Source organism: Littorina saxatilis, linkage group LG17 (genome assembly GCF_037325665.1).
Source record: "Littorina saxatilis isolate snail1 linkage group LG17, US_GU_Lsax_2.0, whole genome shotgun sequence".
Taxonomy (NCBI): Eukaryota; Metazoa; Mollusca; class Gastropoda; order Littorinimorpha; family Littorinidae; genus Littorina; species Littorina saxatilis.
The window spans coordinates 59,805,175-59,823,422 of record NC_090261.1 but is presented as its reverse complement, the minus strand read 5'-3'; the positions used below and the strand labels follow the sequence as shown (position 1 = coordinate 59,823,422).

At 42.4% G+C, this 18,248-nt stretch overlaps 1 protein-coding gene across 1 annotated transcript in view; it reads right to left on the bottom strand.

Moving 5' to 3' along the window:
• The window catches only part of LOC138951924 (exportin-5-like), a 32,545-nt gene that overhangs the window by 7,002 nt on the left and 7,295 nt on the right, over nucleotides 1-18,248 (bottom strand). Inside the window, exons 3-27 of the mRNA XM_070323486.1 lie at nucleotides 17,423-17,495; nucleotides 17,125-17,262; nucleotides 16,509-16,691; nucleotides 15,643-15,831; nucleotides 15,217-15,293; nucleotides 14,642-14,741; nucleotides 14,234-14,317; nucleotides 12,142-12,267; nucleotides 11,532-11,622; nucleotides 11,115-11,228; nucleotides 10,590-10,756; nucleotides 9,940-10,035; nucleotides 9,445-9,576; nucleotides 8,961-9,067; nucleotides 7,877-7,969; nucleotides 7,489-7,588; nucleotides 6,149-6,214; nucleotides 5,321-5,436; nucleotides 4,785-4,885; nucleotides 3,827-3,923; nucleotides 3,277-3,413; nucleotides 2,706-2,803; nucleotides 1,637-1,683; nucleotides 1,137-1,228; nucleotides 282-418 (exon numbers count right to left, since the gene is read on the bottom strand). Coding sequence (XP_070179587.1) covers nucleotides 282-418; nucleotides 1,137-1,228; nucleotides 1,637-1,683; nucleotides 2,706-2,803; nucleotides 3,277-3,413; nucleotides 3,827-3,923; nucleotides 4,785-4,885; nucleotides 5,321-5,436; nucleotides 6,149-6,214; nucleotides 7,489-7,588; nucleotides 7,877-7,969; nucleotides 8,961-9,067; nucleotides 9,445-9,576; nucleotides 9,940-10,035; nucleotides 10,590-10,756; nucleotides 11,115-11,228; nucleotides 11,532-11,622; nucleotides 12,142-12,267; nucleotides 14,234-14,317; nucleotides 14,642-14,741; nucleotides 15,217-15,293; nucleotides 15,643-15,831; nucleotides 16,509-16,691; nucleotides 17,125-17,262; nucleotides 17,423-17,495 — 2,761 coding nt within the window. The remainder of the gene's footprint in view (nucleotides 1-281; nucleotides 419-1,136; nucleotides 1,229-1,636; nucleotides 1,684-2,705; nucleotides 2,804-3,276; nucleotides 3,414-3,826; nucleotides 3,924-4,784; nucleotides 4,886-5,320; nucleotides 5,437-6,148; nucleotides 6,215-7,488; nucleotides 7,589-7,876; nucleotides 7,970-8,960; nucleotides 9,068-9,444; nucleotides 9,577-9,939; nucleotides 10,036-10,589; nucleotides 10,757-11,114; nucleotides 11,229-11,531; nucleotides 11,623-12,141; nucleotides 12,268-14,233; nucleotides 14,318-14,641; nucleotides 14,742-15,216; nucleotides 15,294-15,642; nucleotides 15,832-16,508; nucleotides 16,692-17,124; nucleotides 17,263-17,422; nucleotides 17,496-18,248) is intronic.

Here is an 18,248-nt window from a genome sequence, read left to right as displayed (position 1 = left end):
ATCTCAACTACAGTAGAATGCCACTTTTAACATCCCTCCAAACACGCATACACCTGGGTAGCGTGACTCTGTTGCTGCTAGCTTTCCACTGGGAGGAAGCGAACCGAATGGGACAATAAAGTAATGAAAATTAAAAAAAATTAAAACCATGTTTTTTCTCTCCAGATTCTCTGTTCATAAGCTCTGTCCATTTAGCTCCATTTAAAGACTTCCTCCTCTTGAAGAGCTCATTTTTTCTTTTCTCTGATTTGTGAAGGCCTTAAAAGGGATTTCCACTGTACCTCATTTTTCAAACACATGGCGCCCAGTTCACTGAGGGTCCTGTCGTTCCTGTTGTGCGCAGTGGTGTCCCCTTCATCCATTGCTGTCTCCTCTGCCACCTCCACTTTGCTGCTGTGCCGACCTACGCACACTGTGCCTGAAATGGTAGCGTACACACACATACATATTCAACCATACAAGAAATATAATCATAATAATAATAATGAGGATACTTACATGGCGCAAATCCTAAAATAGTTCCAAGATCCTAAAAACATCATTTTAGGTTTCTTTTGTGATTTTTGTAGTTGCGTTTCCCACATTTGTTTTTGAATGAATTTGTAAAGCGCCTGAAGCCAATTGATGGAACTTGCGCTATAGAAAAGTTATTTATCATCATTATTATTACTTAAATTCCAGCAGGTCAACTGGTAAGTGCAATCTTAACCCTTAGGCTGGTTGTCGCGACATATGTCGCGCTACTTTACGTATACTGTCACCTGGTTGTCACGACATATGTCGCACTACTGGCTCAGTCTGTTTGGTCGGTTCCGATTACCTCCCATGGATGCGAAAACCTATGACCGTCTTTCTTTATTATTCTCTCTGTTCATTCACCAGTGGCTATGTAACATGTGTTACAGAATTGCACCGGTGTAAGGGTTAAATTACACCCATAGCTATGAAATTCTGAATTCAATTTTTTTGTGGCCACATGAGCCAAATCATATAGAAAACCTGACAACTCCACAGGCCACAGATAAGCAAGAACAACATTCTGGGTACATGAACTGACATTACCCCCCAAAAAGTGTCTCAATTTCTACTGCTAGCGGATATATTGTGCAACTGCGCAAGCTGCAAGGTAAGCTTACCTATGAGCTCCAGGTATTCCCGGGTGAGTTGTCTGGTCAGCTGATCTTCCAGAACCTCTTGGGATTCTGCGTTATCATCATCATCATCGAGCCTGTAAAAAACGTTCAGAAGGAAAGGTTGAGATTTGGCAAAACAACCAATCTGATCATTTTCAATGGCAAATAATCTCTTCTCGATCAGTTAATCGTATCATGTCATATTACTTGAGTGGTCCCATTGCATCAGAGATATGTCTCCACTTTATATTGGTCATCTCATTATTACATGTAACATGGAACCCCCCCTTCTAAGAAGTGAGTCTTAAAAATAGAGGTAAATTTACAGAAGTTATGAACAGAAAATACTGAGAAAACAAGGTCTTATAAGAATGGGAGTCTTTAAAAGGTGAGGGGGGGGGGGGGGGGGGGGGAGGGGGAGGGTCTCAAATGGGGGGGTTCCACTGTATAAAAAAAACACACCATAAAGTCAGGAAGTGCTTGCTTCTTTGTTCATTACCTACCCTTCTTCAAATCGCTGATTGATGTGAACCCATTTCGCTGACAATCTCTGAAAACGAAGAAGAAAAATAATGTCATAATAATTGATTCAACACTCAGTACAGCGTCGAGTTGCATTTGCAACAGAAACAAAGGACTACAGAGATGCATACCGCATTCAAACTCACACACACACACACACACACACACACACACACACACACACACACACACACACACACACACACACACACACACACACACAACACACAACACACACATATAACACACACACACAACACACACACACACACAACACACACACACACACACACACACACACAACACACACACACACACACACACACACACACACACATAAAGACACATGGTTCTCCATCTCTCTTTCAACTCCATGTTCCGCAAGGGATTTATTTCCCAGAGTAAATTTCATGCAGACTCTCCTCAGTGTCCAATCACCCCCATGTGCACACATGCACACGATAAAGATCCCAAGTTTACATTTCTTTCTTTATTTGGTGTTTAACGTCGTTTTCAACCGTTCAAGGTTATATCGCGACGGGGAAAGGGGGGGGGGGGGGGGGATGGAATAGAGCCACTTGTTAATTGTTTCTTGTTCACAAAAGCACTAATCAAAAAATTGCTCCAGGGGCTTGCAACGTACTACAATATATTACCTTACTGGGAGAATGCAAGTTTCCAGTACAAAGGACTTAACATTTCTTACATACTGCTTGACTCAAATCTTTACAAAAATGGACTATATTCTATACAAGAAACACTTAACAAGGGTAAAAAGAGAAACAGAATCCGTTAGTCGCCTCTTACGACATGCTGGGGAGCATCGGGTAAATTCTTCCCCCTAACCCGAGGGGGGGGGGGGGGGGGGTCCAACTATACATGGTTGAGAAACATTAATACATGCACGCAGGAAAAAGATTTGTAAAAAAGGGTAGCGCTGTCCTGTATGGCAGCTTGCTTTCCCCAGTGAGAAAGCGGCCTGAAATTCCAAGAGGGTAACCTCACAGTACGATATCAACAAGTTTTGGAGCAATCAAGAACACATCTGACCTGGTAAATGGAAGGGCAGAGGGCACAAAGCACGGGCACCACAGCTGTCATGTAGTACTGCTTGGGGCAGTTGCTGATGTACGGTTTCATGTAGGCACCTGCACTGGGTTAAGGATATACATGTACCACAAATCAAGAACACTCGTGTCTCTGTTAAAAAGGGATACAGGATCTGCATACACACATCCCGTGTTTACAGGCTGTTGCATTATTTTTTCGCTATTCCTCCCATTAGCTAAATTCCAAAAAAATTCTAAACTCTGCAGCATATCTGGAATTGCAATCTAAACAACCTCAATTCTACACTATAGTAAAGATGCAATATGGCTGATACTTTGCCAAGAAAGAAAGCCAAGACAAAATTAACAGGAACAGAAAAAACTCTGAGAAAAAACAGGATTTATATATTAGTGAGCATAGTAAAGTGGGGGCTTTTAAAGGGAGGCCCCACTGTATAGCAATAAGGCCACAATTTTCACATCACTATAGCACTATACCACTCCAACCCTGAATTTTCACTGGGAAAGTCCACAGACAAATATGTCCAGACAAAGACAAAGCACAAGGATACGGATGACGGGCTTGAGCCTGTAGTCAGGCAGGTGCTCCATTTGGCGGAACACAGACTCCACCAGAACCTGACCCAGGTTGGGCCAGCTGTAGAACTCGTGGCCCAGACACTGACCTGCATTGCCCAGGATGTGGAAGCTGAACAACAAAGATAGAGACAAAGTCAGTCATGAAATATTACAGATATGCCTCCCTTCAACAGCATCTCTTCCTCTCCCCAACCTTGACCTCCTACCCAACTCTCCTTCGCTTACCCCCCAACCCTACCTCCTTCCTCCCTCTCCTGTTTCCATACCCACCATCCTCTCCTGTTTCCATACCCACCATCCTCTCCTGTACAATAGAACCTTCTTTTTAAGATCCCCCATTTTTAGACTTCCTCCATTTTAAGATCTTGCTTTTTCACATTTTCTGTTCACACCCTCTGCAAATTGACCCTAATTTTAAGACTCCCTCCTCCAGATTTTTGGTGGTCTTAAAAGGGGGTTCCACAGTACCTCCACCCCAATTCTAACAAACACCTTCTCCCCTTCGGAATCAGCAGTGCTCACCAGTTATCATAGGCTACAGAGATGAAGTTCTGCATGCGTTCCAGTGGCTGCCTGTTGACAAAGGAATCTGCGTTGTCCACAGACGGTGGCTGGATGCCTGAATGAAATGAAGAGCAAACACTGAGTCAAGTAAAAATAAGCAAAATGTACACTAAAACTGAAGGAAATTTTGTCAACTTAAAAAAGCAATGAGAGTGAATGGACTAAATATCAGCATCCTGAAGATAGTAATGTATATGTATCCAATTTATATGCCACCATCTTCATTGTTTTGATTCGTGTCACCTTAATGCTTCCCTTTGTCCCAAAACATTTTTCAAGCTCAGATACAAGCTTAACCCTTATACCCTCAGAACACGCTCAAGCTCCTACTCGCTACTGGCTTCCTGCGATGTTGGAGCATTTATAATTTTGGAAAACTCACAGGGCTTTCTTTGCTACAATTTTTTCAAGTCTAATATTGGTGAAGTTACTTTTGGGGGTAAATGGGCTCCAATGGGTGGGGATATAGCTCAGTTGGTAGCGCGCTGGATTTGTATTCAGTTGGCCGCTGTCAGCGTGAGTTCGATCCCAGGTTCGGCGGAAATTTATTTCACAGAGTCAACTTTGTGTGCAGACTCTCTTCGGTGTCCGAACCTCCCCCCGTGTACACTACATTGGGTGTGCACGTTAAAGATCCCACGATTGACAAAAGGGTCTTTCCTGGCAAAATTGCTTAGGCACAGTTAATAATTGTCTACCTATACCCGTGTGACTTGGAATAATAGGCCGTGAAAGGTAAATATGCGCCGAAATGGCTGCAATCTACTGGCCGTATAAAATTTCATCTCACACGGCATCACTGCAGAGCGCCTAGAACTGTACCCACGGAATATGCGTGATATAAGACTCATTGATTGATTGATTGATTGAAGACAAAGCCTAATCTTTATTCTGCAAGCCACAGAAAGTCACATACCTAGAGCAGCCAGTCTCTCGTTCTCCATCAGGTCATAAGCCTTGCTGAACTCTGGGTGACGCAGTTGTACAAACTCTGGCAACCACAGGCAGCAAAATGTCCTGCACAGCACAGCTTACATATGATTTGTAACACTACTGGATCACACACATTTCAATAGTATTGACTGTTTTGTCGCAGCCTTTTTTTAAATTTGGATACTGCTAATGAATAAAACCCATAACGCAAAGTCAGGTCTTCCTAAATAGATTTAAAAAAAGAAAAAGACAACCCAAAGCACACCAAAAGCTACCAACAATCATGAACTGATAGACTTGCCCAAGCAACAACAACAAAACAAAAACAAAAAAACACACACAAAAATGCAAGAAAATCGCCGAGATTTCTTCGGCACCATGAACAGAAACTTGACATTGTCATAACTCAAACTCGTTAGAAGAGTACACTACACCAAGACATTCGTTCCTTTCCTTAAGCACAACAAATGAACATTAGTGACAAGACAGAAACAGGGAAAAGAAAGGTGTGTGACTAACTTGATGAGAGCAAACAGGTTGTCAAGGAACTGCTGGATGTGTGTGGTCGCGGGGTTTCGTAAAATGATGCTGCCGTCTTCCTGCTTACACAGAACAAACCCTCCTCGCTCTGCTACCTGAAATTGTGCAACAGAAACATTAGACAAGGAATTTCCGAAGGTGTATGGGTGGCGGGGTTTCGTAAAATGATGTTGCCGTCTTCCTGCTTGCAGAATTCAAACCCTCCTCGCTCTACCTGAAATCGTGCAACAGAAACATTAGACAAGGAATTTCCGAAGGTGTATGGTGGCGGGGTTTCGTAAAATGATGCTGCCGTCTTCCAGCTTGCAGAATTCAAACCCTCCTCGCTCTGCTACCTGAAATCGTGCAACAGAAACATAAGACAAGAATACGTTCATGTATCATAGCATTAATTTATTTAAATAACTGTATAAAAGTCACTTTGAAAACTCGGTCAACTACACATGAACCATCCAGTCAGTTGACAGGCGCAATGGCCAAGTGGATAAGACATAGGCCTCCCATGTAGACGACTGAGTGTTCAAATCCCGGCCACTGGTGGGTTAAAGGAAACTTATGTGCAGACCTGCTAGTTTACCAATACGTTTAAAACAAATGCTTCTTTCAATGTTTACTGACAAAAACTGTAGTCATGTGTCATAATACTGGGTCGGCTTTGGGATGCGCTTGTGAAGAAAAGTAGTCTAGGAATTGTTCTCGTCGCATTTTTTTCCACTGACTGTACTGCTCGTATTCTAGACAATCATGCGTTCAAAATATGGCGAAATCGTATGGGTTCCCAGGTCTGCTTTTAGCACAGGTACTTACACTGGTGTCACGTGGCCAGGTGGTTCTCTTCATGCATGCTAGGATCATGTTGATGCAGTACATTATCTGAAACACAAGTAAACAACCAGTAGTGCAAACAACCTTTCTTCACGATCAGGAAAAACACACCATAAGATTACTTATAACCTGCATATAGCCACAGAATCTATATATATATACGACTTGTGTCTGTGTGTCTGTGTGTGTGTCTGTGTGTGTGTCTGTGTATCTGTGTATCTGTGTATTCGCCATGCACGGCCAAAGTTCTCGATGGATCTGCTTCAAATTTGGTGGGCTTATTCAGAGAGACCCCGGACACAACCTCATCGATGAGATATTTCAACACGTGCTCTCAGCGCGCAGCGCTGAACCGATTTTGGTTCCACCTCAGCTACCCGGGCCCCCATACCGACACACCAAAGCCGCTACACCACATCACAACGCCAAAGTTCTCGCTGGATCTTTTTCAAATTTGGACACCGTATTCAGCTACACCCCGGACACAATATCATCGATGAGATATTTCAACACGTGCTCTCAGCGCGCAGCGCTGAACTGATTTTGGTTTTTGTGTTCATTTCACCATTATAAGTAACTCTTCCTTATCTTCTCCAGTGTTTGGCGTTTATCTCCCTTCCTTCGTGTGGCTTTCCCGTTTGTAAGTTACTATTACTATTTTTAGAATGTCACTGCGCTGTCCACTGCGCTGTCCACAACGCTTCCCTTGCACCCGCAAGTTGTTCTTACTGTCAAAGTGAAAAGGTCGAATCAATTTATAGCCACGCGAAAAATACACTCTCACCTATCTCTATATATTTATAGATACAGATATGCATATATATATACGGCTTCTCTGTGTGTGTGTGTGTTTGTGTGTGTGTGTGTGGGCAAAAACCTGTGTATTGTAGAGTTCTGTTTGTGATGTGGTCTAGCGGCTTTTGTCTGTCTGTATGTTCTGGCATTTGAGAAGCCACAGCAGATAATATAGGGCTAAGAAATAAGCTCTAAAATTCTCAATCCCGTTTGACAGGACTTCGCCTTCAAAGGTGATTGTGGTGAACCGCCACGCTGTCTGTCTCTGTCTCGCGATTCACCCCGGCGAAGCCGGGTATTCCTCTAGTATACTATAAATTGTCAATCTGTACCTTCCTTCATCATACTCATTTACATTGTATGCACGTTTAAAATAGATTCAATTAGAAAATAATTGTCCTCTATAAAATAATTGTTCTCTGACTGTGTACTTGTCCTACTAGATTTAATATTCTATTTATTTTCATATCTATATTTATACTGTTCACTTGATGTAGTCAAGTTGGACAAGCCTTGACCACACTCACATGGGAGCGATTGATGCCGCAGGTGTCTGCCGAGCTGGGTTGTACCGGCTTCTGGTCCAGACCGATGTACGACATGAACTTGGAGGGGTGGCTGAACGCTCTGGGAAAAAAATACATGTCATGTTCAGGAACAGCCAACATAAGGCATGCAAAAATCAAATAAACAAATAGAATCAGTTCAAATGGAATTAGTAAATGGATTGTTGAATTTTTGACAAAACAAAACATTCACAAGTACATTGACCAAATGGTCTTTATAGTGATGAAACAAACTAACAAACAAAAAGAAATGTACGCAAGCTAAAAAAAATTGAATTTATATTTTCAATAACAAAAAAACAAACCTTTTTTCATTTTTAAAAATCACACATATGAACCATGTACTCACTCAGTAAACTGTGGAGAGACCCACAGCTGTTTGACGGGAGCCAGTACTTCAGCAATGAACACGGACTGCCGCTCAAAGTCTGCAAACTGGTTGCTGCACACATTCAACAAAACCACATCAGTAATGCACAAGGAGATACCTTAGAGCAATGTCACAAACATGCAACCAAACATAGCACATGCAATGTAAAAGGCACTTTTTTTTCTCAAAACAGTGCAGGGTCACTGAAAACCAAACAGACTATGGAGGCATAATTGGACTTTGTCTGGAACCTTCAACATTGAAAGTGAAGCTCAACTCTTTCATCCCGACAAACCTCTACAGCAGTTCAGAAATCACCCCCCTTTCATTCCTGACAACCATCTGAGCGGGGGAGTAAACAAAGCTCCCTTCCTTCCTGCCCAGGGCTAAATCTGTTATAACGGTATCTCTGTCACATGGGCCTTGCTTCACAAAGCTCCCTTCCTTCCTGCCCAAGGCTAAATCTGTTATAACGGTATCTCTGTCACATGGGCCTTGCTTCACAAAGCTCCCTTCCTTCCTGCCCAAGGCTAAATCTGTTATATCGGTATCTCTGTCACATGGGGCTTGCTTCACAAAGCTCCCTTCCTTCCTGCCCAGGGCTAAATCTGTTATAACGGTATCTCTGTCACATGGGGCTTGCTTCACAAAGCTCCCTTCCTTCCTGCCCAAGGCTAAATCTGTTATAACGGTATCTCTGTCACATGGGCCTTGCTTCACAAAGCTCCCTTCCTTCCTGCCCAAGGCTAAATCTGTTATAACGGTATCTCTGTCACATGGGCCTTGCTTCACAAAGCTCCCTTCCTTCCTGCCCAAGGCTAAATCTGTTATAACGGTATCTCTGTCACATGGGGCTTGCTTCACAAAGCTCCCTTCCTTCCTGCCCAAGGCTAAATCTGTTATAACGGTATCTCTGTCACATGGGGCTTGCTTCACAAAGCTCCCCCACTGCTAACGGTACTGGGAATGTGTTGACAAGCATCTCCTGGTATGTGACTGGCTGTGGGAAAGTTTCTGGCACCTAATTAGTCATCTAAACAGAAAGTATCACATGCTGACATACCTGACAATTATGAGGGCTTCAATCAGAATGCATCTTTCCATTTGGGACAGCTGATCTGGATCAGCATCAATGTTCTTGATGCACACATACAGATGTTCAAACTCAGGCTGCAACAATAACATGAGAAACAAAACTCATAAAATGTCCCTAGTTCCATCCACTGAGGTTGCATCAGAAGAGTCCCTCATGAAAGTTTGCAACACTCAAGCTTGTAGGATTCTTTTGTGTGCAGTTGCATGTGCACACACACATACTCTTCCACATGAACACACACACGCATGCACGCTTGAACGCACACACACACACACGCACACACAAACACACACAAACACACACACACACGCACACACACACACACACACACACACACTTTCTCTCTCCTTGTCTGTCTGTCTCTTACATTGCACATTCACCTGATAAGCAAAAGCTGGCTTTAAAACATTATTTCGCATCGGAATCAAGATGCAGAAAGGGGTACACCTACAAAGAGAATGTCTGGGTATTCCTTGCAGATCTTGACCAGTACGGAGCAGGCATGTTGTCTCACACCTTTAACAGCACGACTCCTTGTCGACTTGGTCTGTCCCGGCAAAGTGAACACTACTGAAGCAAAGATCTGCACAGAGTAAAAAGTTAATAAATTTAGCGTTTATTTATAAATTTAGATGTTGCTGTTTTCACTGTTTTAAAACACACACAAATCTGGCTGTTCCCCTGTTAAGCTGGAAGTGTGTGTGTGGTCTTTTTATTTTTATCTAATCATTTCAATAGACAACTGATACAACAACCGAACAAACACACACAGTCACACACAGAGGCACACACACACACAGAGCCACACACACACGCACACACTCTCTCCGTTTCTGACCCCTTCTGAACCTCTCAATGTCTCCCCTTTTCTCCCCTCCCCACCTCCCCAGTCTCAAACCTTTCATAAAAGTCTCTTGTAAGTCTCACAACAGTGAGAATAACCAACCATTTCCAGCACAGCAGGCAAAGCTTTAGGGCCGTGTCGCAGGAAAGGAAACAGCGCTGACATGCAGGACAGCACACACGACTGAATCAATGGATCCTGAAACAATTGAACAATTCTTGGTCACAGCGCTAACACAAAACAAACATCTCCATTCTTATCTCTTCTTCTTTGTTCATTACCCTGCCATTCAGGCAGCCATATGAAAGCAGGCTGAGTATTCTTGAAACATCTCCATTCTAAAGCAGGAGTATTAGGAAAAGCCATAGCTCCAAATTCACACTACAAGGAACAGTCAAAGAAGGACGCAGCCACAGGAGAGCTGGTTTCGACAATGTTAAAGAATAAACACAGATGTGCTCTACTGACAGAAGGGTTTCTGCCTCTCTTGCTCTAATGACCCCTGAAGATTGTCTCAGTGAGGTGACTGATGATGATGATGATTAGCAACGTACACTCAAAGGACTAGCATCTGAAAATTCTTTCTCCATTCCCGCAAACAAAATAAAAATCTCTCTACAATCATCATTACTGCTGCAGTTTAGGGTAAGTTTCAAAATGTCTTCCTCCTCCTATTCACTGTCTTCAAGAGTTATACCCCTTTTTAAGTGACACATTGCTCAAATGTCAAACAAAACACACTGATGACATACCTGATTCTGATAACCAAGGAGCTGGTTTAGTAGTTCTATTCCCAGACTGACGTCAGGCAGCGGTTTCTCTGACTGGAAGAGCCGCAGCATAACGCTCTCTGTGAAAACCGTCAGGGCTTCCCACTCCAAGTACTCTGGTGAACTCATGCTGCAAGGCTGCCGATCAGCTGTCAGCAAAAAAATTTTGAATTCAGAATAAATGTCTGACTAACATTTTAACAAATAGCTGGCTATGAACTGTTAAGAAAATACACGGAAAAAGAGAAAAAAGCAGAAAATCATGGTATTAATACGTTGAAATGGCATATCTTCATTCATTTTAGAGACAGCACATTCGTCTCTTTTTTATTCTTTTTTTAATTGTTTAAATCTTGTTGCATTATTGCCATAAGAACAAACACAATCATACACAGCACACAAAATAAAATGGAGTCAGTAAGTCAGAGGGAGCACTGGCAAGCATCTACCTCTGAAGCTTCCAGAACAGCACGGCATTACAAAAAATACCAAAGCCTTGTGACTGACCTTGCAATGGTTTCTGTAACTCTTTCTGCAACCACTGTGACGCCACAGTGAAGGTCAACTCTGGCACCAGCAAGGTCAGACTGCGAATAGTCTCCGCCAAGTCACATCGGTATTCTGAAAGAGGATGGAAGATTCATATTCACTTGTAACAACCACTTATTCATTGATTTTAGAAGCCCTTTTTTTTTTTTACCTGAATTTTTACAACAAACATGAGAACCTTCTTCAAATGTTCAAGTCAACATAGAGTACTAACCAACAAACATTTGAAAAAATAAACACAGAGAAATGACAGTTGCAAAATTATTTTTTTACAAAAGTGATATTCAGTGCTTACTTTTTTCAAAATGAAATTCATGAGAGTATGCTTCAGGAGCTGAAAGAAAAGAAAGAGCAGATTATTCTAGTACCACTTACTTGTAAAGAATGATTGAAAGTCTTCATCATTGTCAAAATCAATGCGTGAAAATTCACAGCTTGGTGAATTGTTCATGGATGGAAAGCCAACCTGAAATGCGGCAAAGAAACATCAGAATGAACATGGACTGAAACATCATTTGGGTTGTGAGATAACTAAGGGTAGGTGTCAACACTAAGCATTGCAATGCTACAAATCATACCAAGCATAGATGATATCATAAAGCATACATCATTTCAGCTGCTAACTTTGTTGTAAGCTTATTGTTACTTGTACTTGACGCTTGAGGTTTTTAAAAAACAAATTGTTCGACGATCTTGATAAAAGTCAACAAGCTGATGAGCATGGGCTAAGCAAAGGCAGCTTGGGTTGCAGATGTTTACGGTCCCCTTCCAGTCTGAATCTCATCTGGACTTGAAGCAGTGGACAGTATCAGCTGAGACAACATCGTCCGGTAGGCTGTTTCAGTCCTGGACTTACTCTCTCTGAGAATTAGGCTTTCCGGAATCCTGATTTGGCAAAGTTCTTCAGTTTTTGGCTATTGCCCTGTGTGTCATACTGTGTGCTTTGGGACTTGTTAAAAATCAAAGACAGAAAAATGTATCTCACCTTATACAATGTAGTGGTACACACTTCAGTCAGCCTTGGTAAGAAGGACTGAAGCAAAGAATCCTGTGAAATGTTGGGATGTCGCAGGAATTGTGTCCACAGGCTGAATGTAAAACTTCGCAGTGTCTGAAGAGACAATTCAAAAGCAAAACAATAACAATAACAATAACAATAACAGCACTTTATTGTCCATTAAAATATTACATAAAAATGGAAATTTTTCTTCGGCACACCCTGTCTGCCTGTAAACGATTATAACAACAATTGTATAGGACGACACACATAAAACATAAAACATAAAAGGGATACAATCAAATATGATATTGCACTATGTAAATTTACCCTCTCATATCACAGGAGTTGGGTTTCACAGCCGAGTAATCACATTAACAAATATTTCCCACACACCTTCACATTGTTTGTTTTTTTCCCAGCCGACCAGCCTCTACGTGATGCGAGAAGAATTTAAAATGGTGACTGCAGAAGGCAGGAATGACTTTTTAAACTGGTTTTTGCGTGCCAAAGGGACCTTATAACGTTTACCTGAAGGGAGAATTTCGAAACAGGGGTTGAGAGGATGGATCGGATCACGGACAATTTTGAGAGCTAAAAAAATAAAGTATCGTACTTTCCGGGTCATAAGGCGCGACTTTTTTCCTCGAGTTCGACCCCTGCGTCTTGTATAACGAAGCGTCTAATCCGTGTATGAAATACGAAAAAAATCAAAGAGACCGCCTGAGTACCAGTCAAACAACTTGTGATAATGCATGTTTCAGCTACTAGGTACTGCCCTGGCCAAGTTTCCTGCCTTTGATCTGGCCGCACACACAGAGCACACATAATTATTTCCACTCTGTTAAACTCGGTCACTGACCGGTCACTGACCCGGTGCAGGAAGTATTTTCTCTCTCAGATATGACAGGGGAACCACCTCTCATGGCAAAAACTGGGTCATTGACCCCTGGGAAGAAGGTCGTGTCTATAAACAAGGCCACCCAGCTATCACAATGTCTTTGATCTCGCCGCACACACAGAGTTCGACTCTGTTAAACTCGGTCACTGACCGGTCACTGACCCCGAAGCAGGAAGTGTTTCCTCTCTCAGATATGACAGGAACCACCTCTCATGGCAAAAACTGGGTCATTGACCCCTGGGAAGAAGGTCGTGTCTATAAACAATGGACCTGGCTTTGATCTCGCCGGCTTATTTTCATTCTTCCACTACCGGTATACTTTTTCAATTTTGGTGCGCCCTATCGGCCCCCTGCGTCCAATGGGTGACTGGATTACAATTTTTTTTAAAAAGAAGGGGGTGCGTCTTAGATAACGAAGCGCCTTGTCACCCGGAAAGTACGGTAATCAGATTGAAAGTAATTTCTAGCCTCTAAACACTTCAGAAATAATGTGCCTTACTACAGGCAAAGATGTTACACAGTTCTTAATAATCCAGTACAGTGGAACCCCCAGTTTAAGACTCCTTCCCCTTTTAGACCATGTTTAGACGGGCGCAGTGGCGTGGTGGTAAGACGTTGGCCTCCTAATCGGGAGGTCGTGAGTTCGAACCCCGGTCGCTGTCGCCTGGTGGGTTAAGAGTGGAGATTTTTCCGATCTCCCAGGTCAACTTATGTGCAGACCTGCTAGTGACTTAACCCCCTTCGTGTGTACACGCAAGCACAAGACCAAGTGCGCACGGAAAAGATCCTGTAATCCATGTCAGAGTTCGGTGGGTTATAGAAACACGAACATACCCAACATGCCTCCCCCGAAATCGGCGTATGCTGCCTGAATGGCGGGGTAAAAACGGTCATACACGTAAAAATCCACTCGTGCTAAAAACATGAGTGAACGTGGGAGTCTAAGAAAGAAAGACCATGTTTTCTCAGACTTTCTGTTCTTATCCTCTGTACATTTACCCTCAATTTAAACGTCCCCCTTTGAAGATCAGATTTTCTCTGATTTTTTTAAGGTCTTAAAACGGGGGTTCCACTGTACATCAAAATAAAGGTCTGCACAAAACTGGACTTAAAAACAGGAATACAAAAACACAATTAATAATTTAACAGGTTTCGCATGTGGTGCATCTTAGTTCTTACCAGACTTGGGTGCTGTGTAAACGCCAGCAAAGCTTTCAGATATGTGTCAAATTCCTCTGGCCGTTCAATGTCATTTGCCTGACCCTGAAATCAAAAAAAGTACCTCCAGTCATGCATACTCCAATTTTCTCAACATATTAGGAAAAACATGAAAGGAAATGTACACAAGAATATCAGGGGGAAAAGTTGGAAAGAAACAACCCTATTGTTTCAGGGTACACAGCCTTTTCGCCTTTCTAATTTCACTGTGGTGGTTGTCCTTCGGGTCCGAAGAAGACTTCTGCGTTCTGCAATTTATCTGTGCACACAGAGGTGGCTCTGCAATCCTACTCTGGAGGCGCAGAGTCTGGAACAGTGGGGGCACTGGATTTCTCTACATAACCTAAAAAGAACTGGAAAGGAACCTACCCACTGTGCACAGAGCTGGCGACCAATCTCTGTCAAGACTTGACACAGCCGCTTGAGGAAAAGGTAGTGGTGTTCATCTTGCAAGTTTCTGGAGGCTGCCCTGAAATCACATCAGAAACTGATGTAAGTACATATAAGTTACATTTTTAACATTAGAAAAACCTGCTTTTTTCGTATTACTGCAAGAAGAAAATGACAGAAAATGAAGTAACTTACCACATACCAAGCCAAAAGCTCTAACTGAACACTATACACCCAGGACTCACCCTCTAAGTCCACTCTCAGCTATGAAAACAACAACTTCTGTCTTTCATTCCTCGCCCGTTACTTGTTACCAGACCTTATATGGAGATTGTGGTTGAGAGCTTTTCTGGATGGTAAAAGTAAATCATTAACCATAGCTGGCAACCTTCTGAAGTCAAAATCCAGGAGCCAGGGGGTCCAGGGGGACCGATTAGTCTTGAATATGAGCAGGGAGAAGTTGTACAATTCAGGAGATTCCCAGAAAATCCGACAGGGTTGGCAGCTATGCATTAACTAAACATCATGGGCGTTTTGCCTGTTTCAAGTCTTACTCAGCAGCATCCAAGATGGCCTTCATGGCAACAGGACTGAACAGCACCAGAATGGGTTTCCTGTCCTCCACTTTACCCTGAAATCAAACCAGCAAAACTTTAAAAAAACATACCACTCTCTGAACTCTGGCATTAGCATATTTTTCAACAGATAAACAGCAGGAATGCTATCACGTAGTAATTATCAAACAAGCTTGCAGCACATAATTACTTGCTTACTTCATACTTAATGACATCTATTGTTAATTAAACCCTGCTCAGTTTTCTTAATCTCAAAATTATGTTTCTTCAGTATGAGTGAAAGAAAGTTGGCTAGCAAAGAATACAGCCACCAATGAATGCACCTCTCGCTGAACATCAAGACAGAGACATGAACTAAAAAAAAAGGCGTTCACGTTCAGCCCAAAGAACATTATTTTCACTCACCTTTCTGCCAACAATGAGCAAGAGGCACTCAGCAGCATGAAGCTGCAGGCTCTGATCGCTCAGCATCTCACACAGCAGTCGCAGCAGACGGCCATTATCGTCGATGATGTGGGAGATGTTCACCCAGTCCACAAACCCTGTCAGTGTCGACAGCACAGACTGGCATACTAACACTGCCTCTTCTTTGTTCTGCAATTTGCCATCATGATATATGAAGCGTAAGTCCTTAGGGGTGAACAAATTCAAAAACAGATCGACTGCTAACGTTCCAAAATTCAGAATCAAAAAACAAGAATTGTAGGTTATTAAGTAAATATATCATTTTGTTTTGACAATAATTAAACGTTCCAAATACCTACAATTCTTGTGGGGTTTTTTAAATTTTCATTAGGGGTGAGCATAAAATTCCATTGAATATCAAGAACAAATTTTTAATTTTATTGTACTGTAGCAGAAAGTTACCCAAATGCAAAACCTGTCCTGTGCCCATATTTACCATCACTCTACTTCCCCTTAAAAAGTTTCTATCCTGTGACAAAATAACAAATTCAAGAATCTGGCATACAACACTTTCAAGAAAGACTCTAAGGGCAAAATAATCTAAGCACCATCCCCTCTTTCTAAGTAACCACCCACCCCCCAAAAAAGCAGAGTACAGTACTACAGTGGAACCCACCTTTAGAGACCTCTAAAAACCTGAGAAAATCAATTAAAAAGGAGGAAGTCTAAAAATGGGGTCACTTTTACAAATGTTATGAACAGAAGATCTGAAATATCAAGATCTTAAAAAGGGAGAGGTCTTAAATGGGTGTGTTCCACCGTGGTTTTCTTCTAGCATGCAGTCAAAACATATCAGCTACACCTACCGTGGAGGCAGCAGGCGTGCAATACGCATCCAGTATCTGGAGGAAGAAGTGGAAGAGTTCCTGCATGGTGCTGGTCAAGGCCTGCAGGATCTCCCGGCGCCGCTGCGGAGGAATGGTCTGGAAGGCCACCACATCTTCCACGAGCCTCAGAAACACCTTCAGCACCAGCTCTGTCTGCGTTGCCTGAAAAGCATGATCATTTTCTGTCACTCAGCTGAATGGTCTGTAGTGGGCTCGTAAGTTCAGGCATGTGCAAAACACAAGAACACCTTCAACACCAGCTCTGTCTGAGTTGCCTGAGAAAGCCTGAGAATTTTCAATCACCCAGTCACCCTGTAGTGGGCTCGTAAGTCCAGGCATGCAACATACATGTACAAGCAACTTAATGAACTCCAAATTTCATGTGTTTCTCCCATTTTTGAGAGAATCACAAGTTTAAACACACCCTGCTCAGTTACTTGTCACGAACATTTCTCGCAAGAAGACTATGCACAGGTAACTTTCCATTTCTGCCATCCTTTCATTAGCCCACTCGACAAATTCTACCAAGAAAATCATACAGGTTTTGTACCCATTGGTCTTGCTCTATCCTTTTTTCTGGTCGCCCTTTACTTACACCGTGCTGACAGATCTCGTTCAGATTCTGGAAGAGATCGGGCCACAGCTGGGGCCACACTCGCTTCATCAGTTCCACTAAGATCCTGGACACCGCATCTTTCACGTGGGCTTCCTCCTTCAGAAGGTTGAAGGTTCCCTGAAAGAGATCACATTGTGTTGTAATCCATAAGCTTGTTGATAGCAACTACAACATATGGTTGATCATGACACACACATACACTCAAACAGTCTCAACTTGAAGTTAAACGAAGCCAATTTACTGAAAATTAAAATGTATTCCAAAGTTTATGACATACCTGATCAATGAGCTCCAGTGTCTTTGTTTTTAGTGTATCCCTCTGTGCATCACTTATTTCTGTCCAGCGGAACCTTTGACAGAAAGTAAAACAAACACAAAATAAGTAGGATACTTCAAACCTGGTTACAGAAGTGAAAGAAACAAGGCTATCATTTCAGCAAACTACAAAATGGATACATTTATAGCAGGATAGACAAAGCCCCACCAGCTGACACATAATAATTTATGCACACACACTTAAAAGACAATGATACTGATTGTGACAAGAAGGATATCTGAGAAGACTTTATGACAATCTGTAGCAACAGTTACACCCAACATATTGCCCAGCCCATCAGCATTCTTGCCTTACCAATCAAAAGTTATTCAACTGCTTCTCTAAAACCACATGGTTTTACTGAAGAATTAAAACATTCTCATCAATAGCTTGAAGCTGAATTCATGTGCTACCTATAGGCTGACTACAAGCCTTTCATGCCGCCAAACGTTTGCAGGTATCTGCTGAGGTCGGTCGTTTGACATAAAAATTCATACGTAACCGCCTGTGGAGAGTAAAACACATGACTGTCAGATACACTGTTCGAAAACATTTTCCAAGCCTGTTTTGTTAGCACACCTATGCCGGTATACATGAGTCGAGTTTAGAGACTTTACTCCAGGATAGACTGCACTGAGGGCACACAGTTTATCCCGGACTAAAGTCTCTAAACTGGACTTCTGCATACCGGCCCTGGCAACTATCTCTTTAGTCTGAATGGCTGAAGCATGTGCCTTTACCCACCACGTGACACCCAAAGCTCGCTGCTCAAGTAAACGACACACAT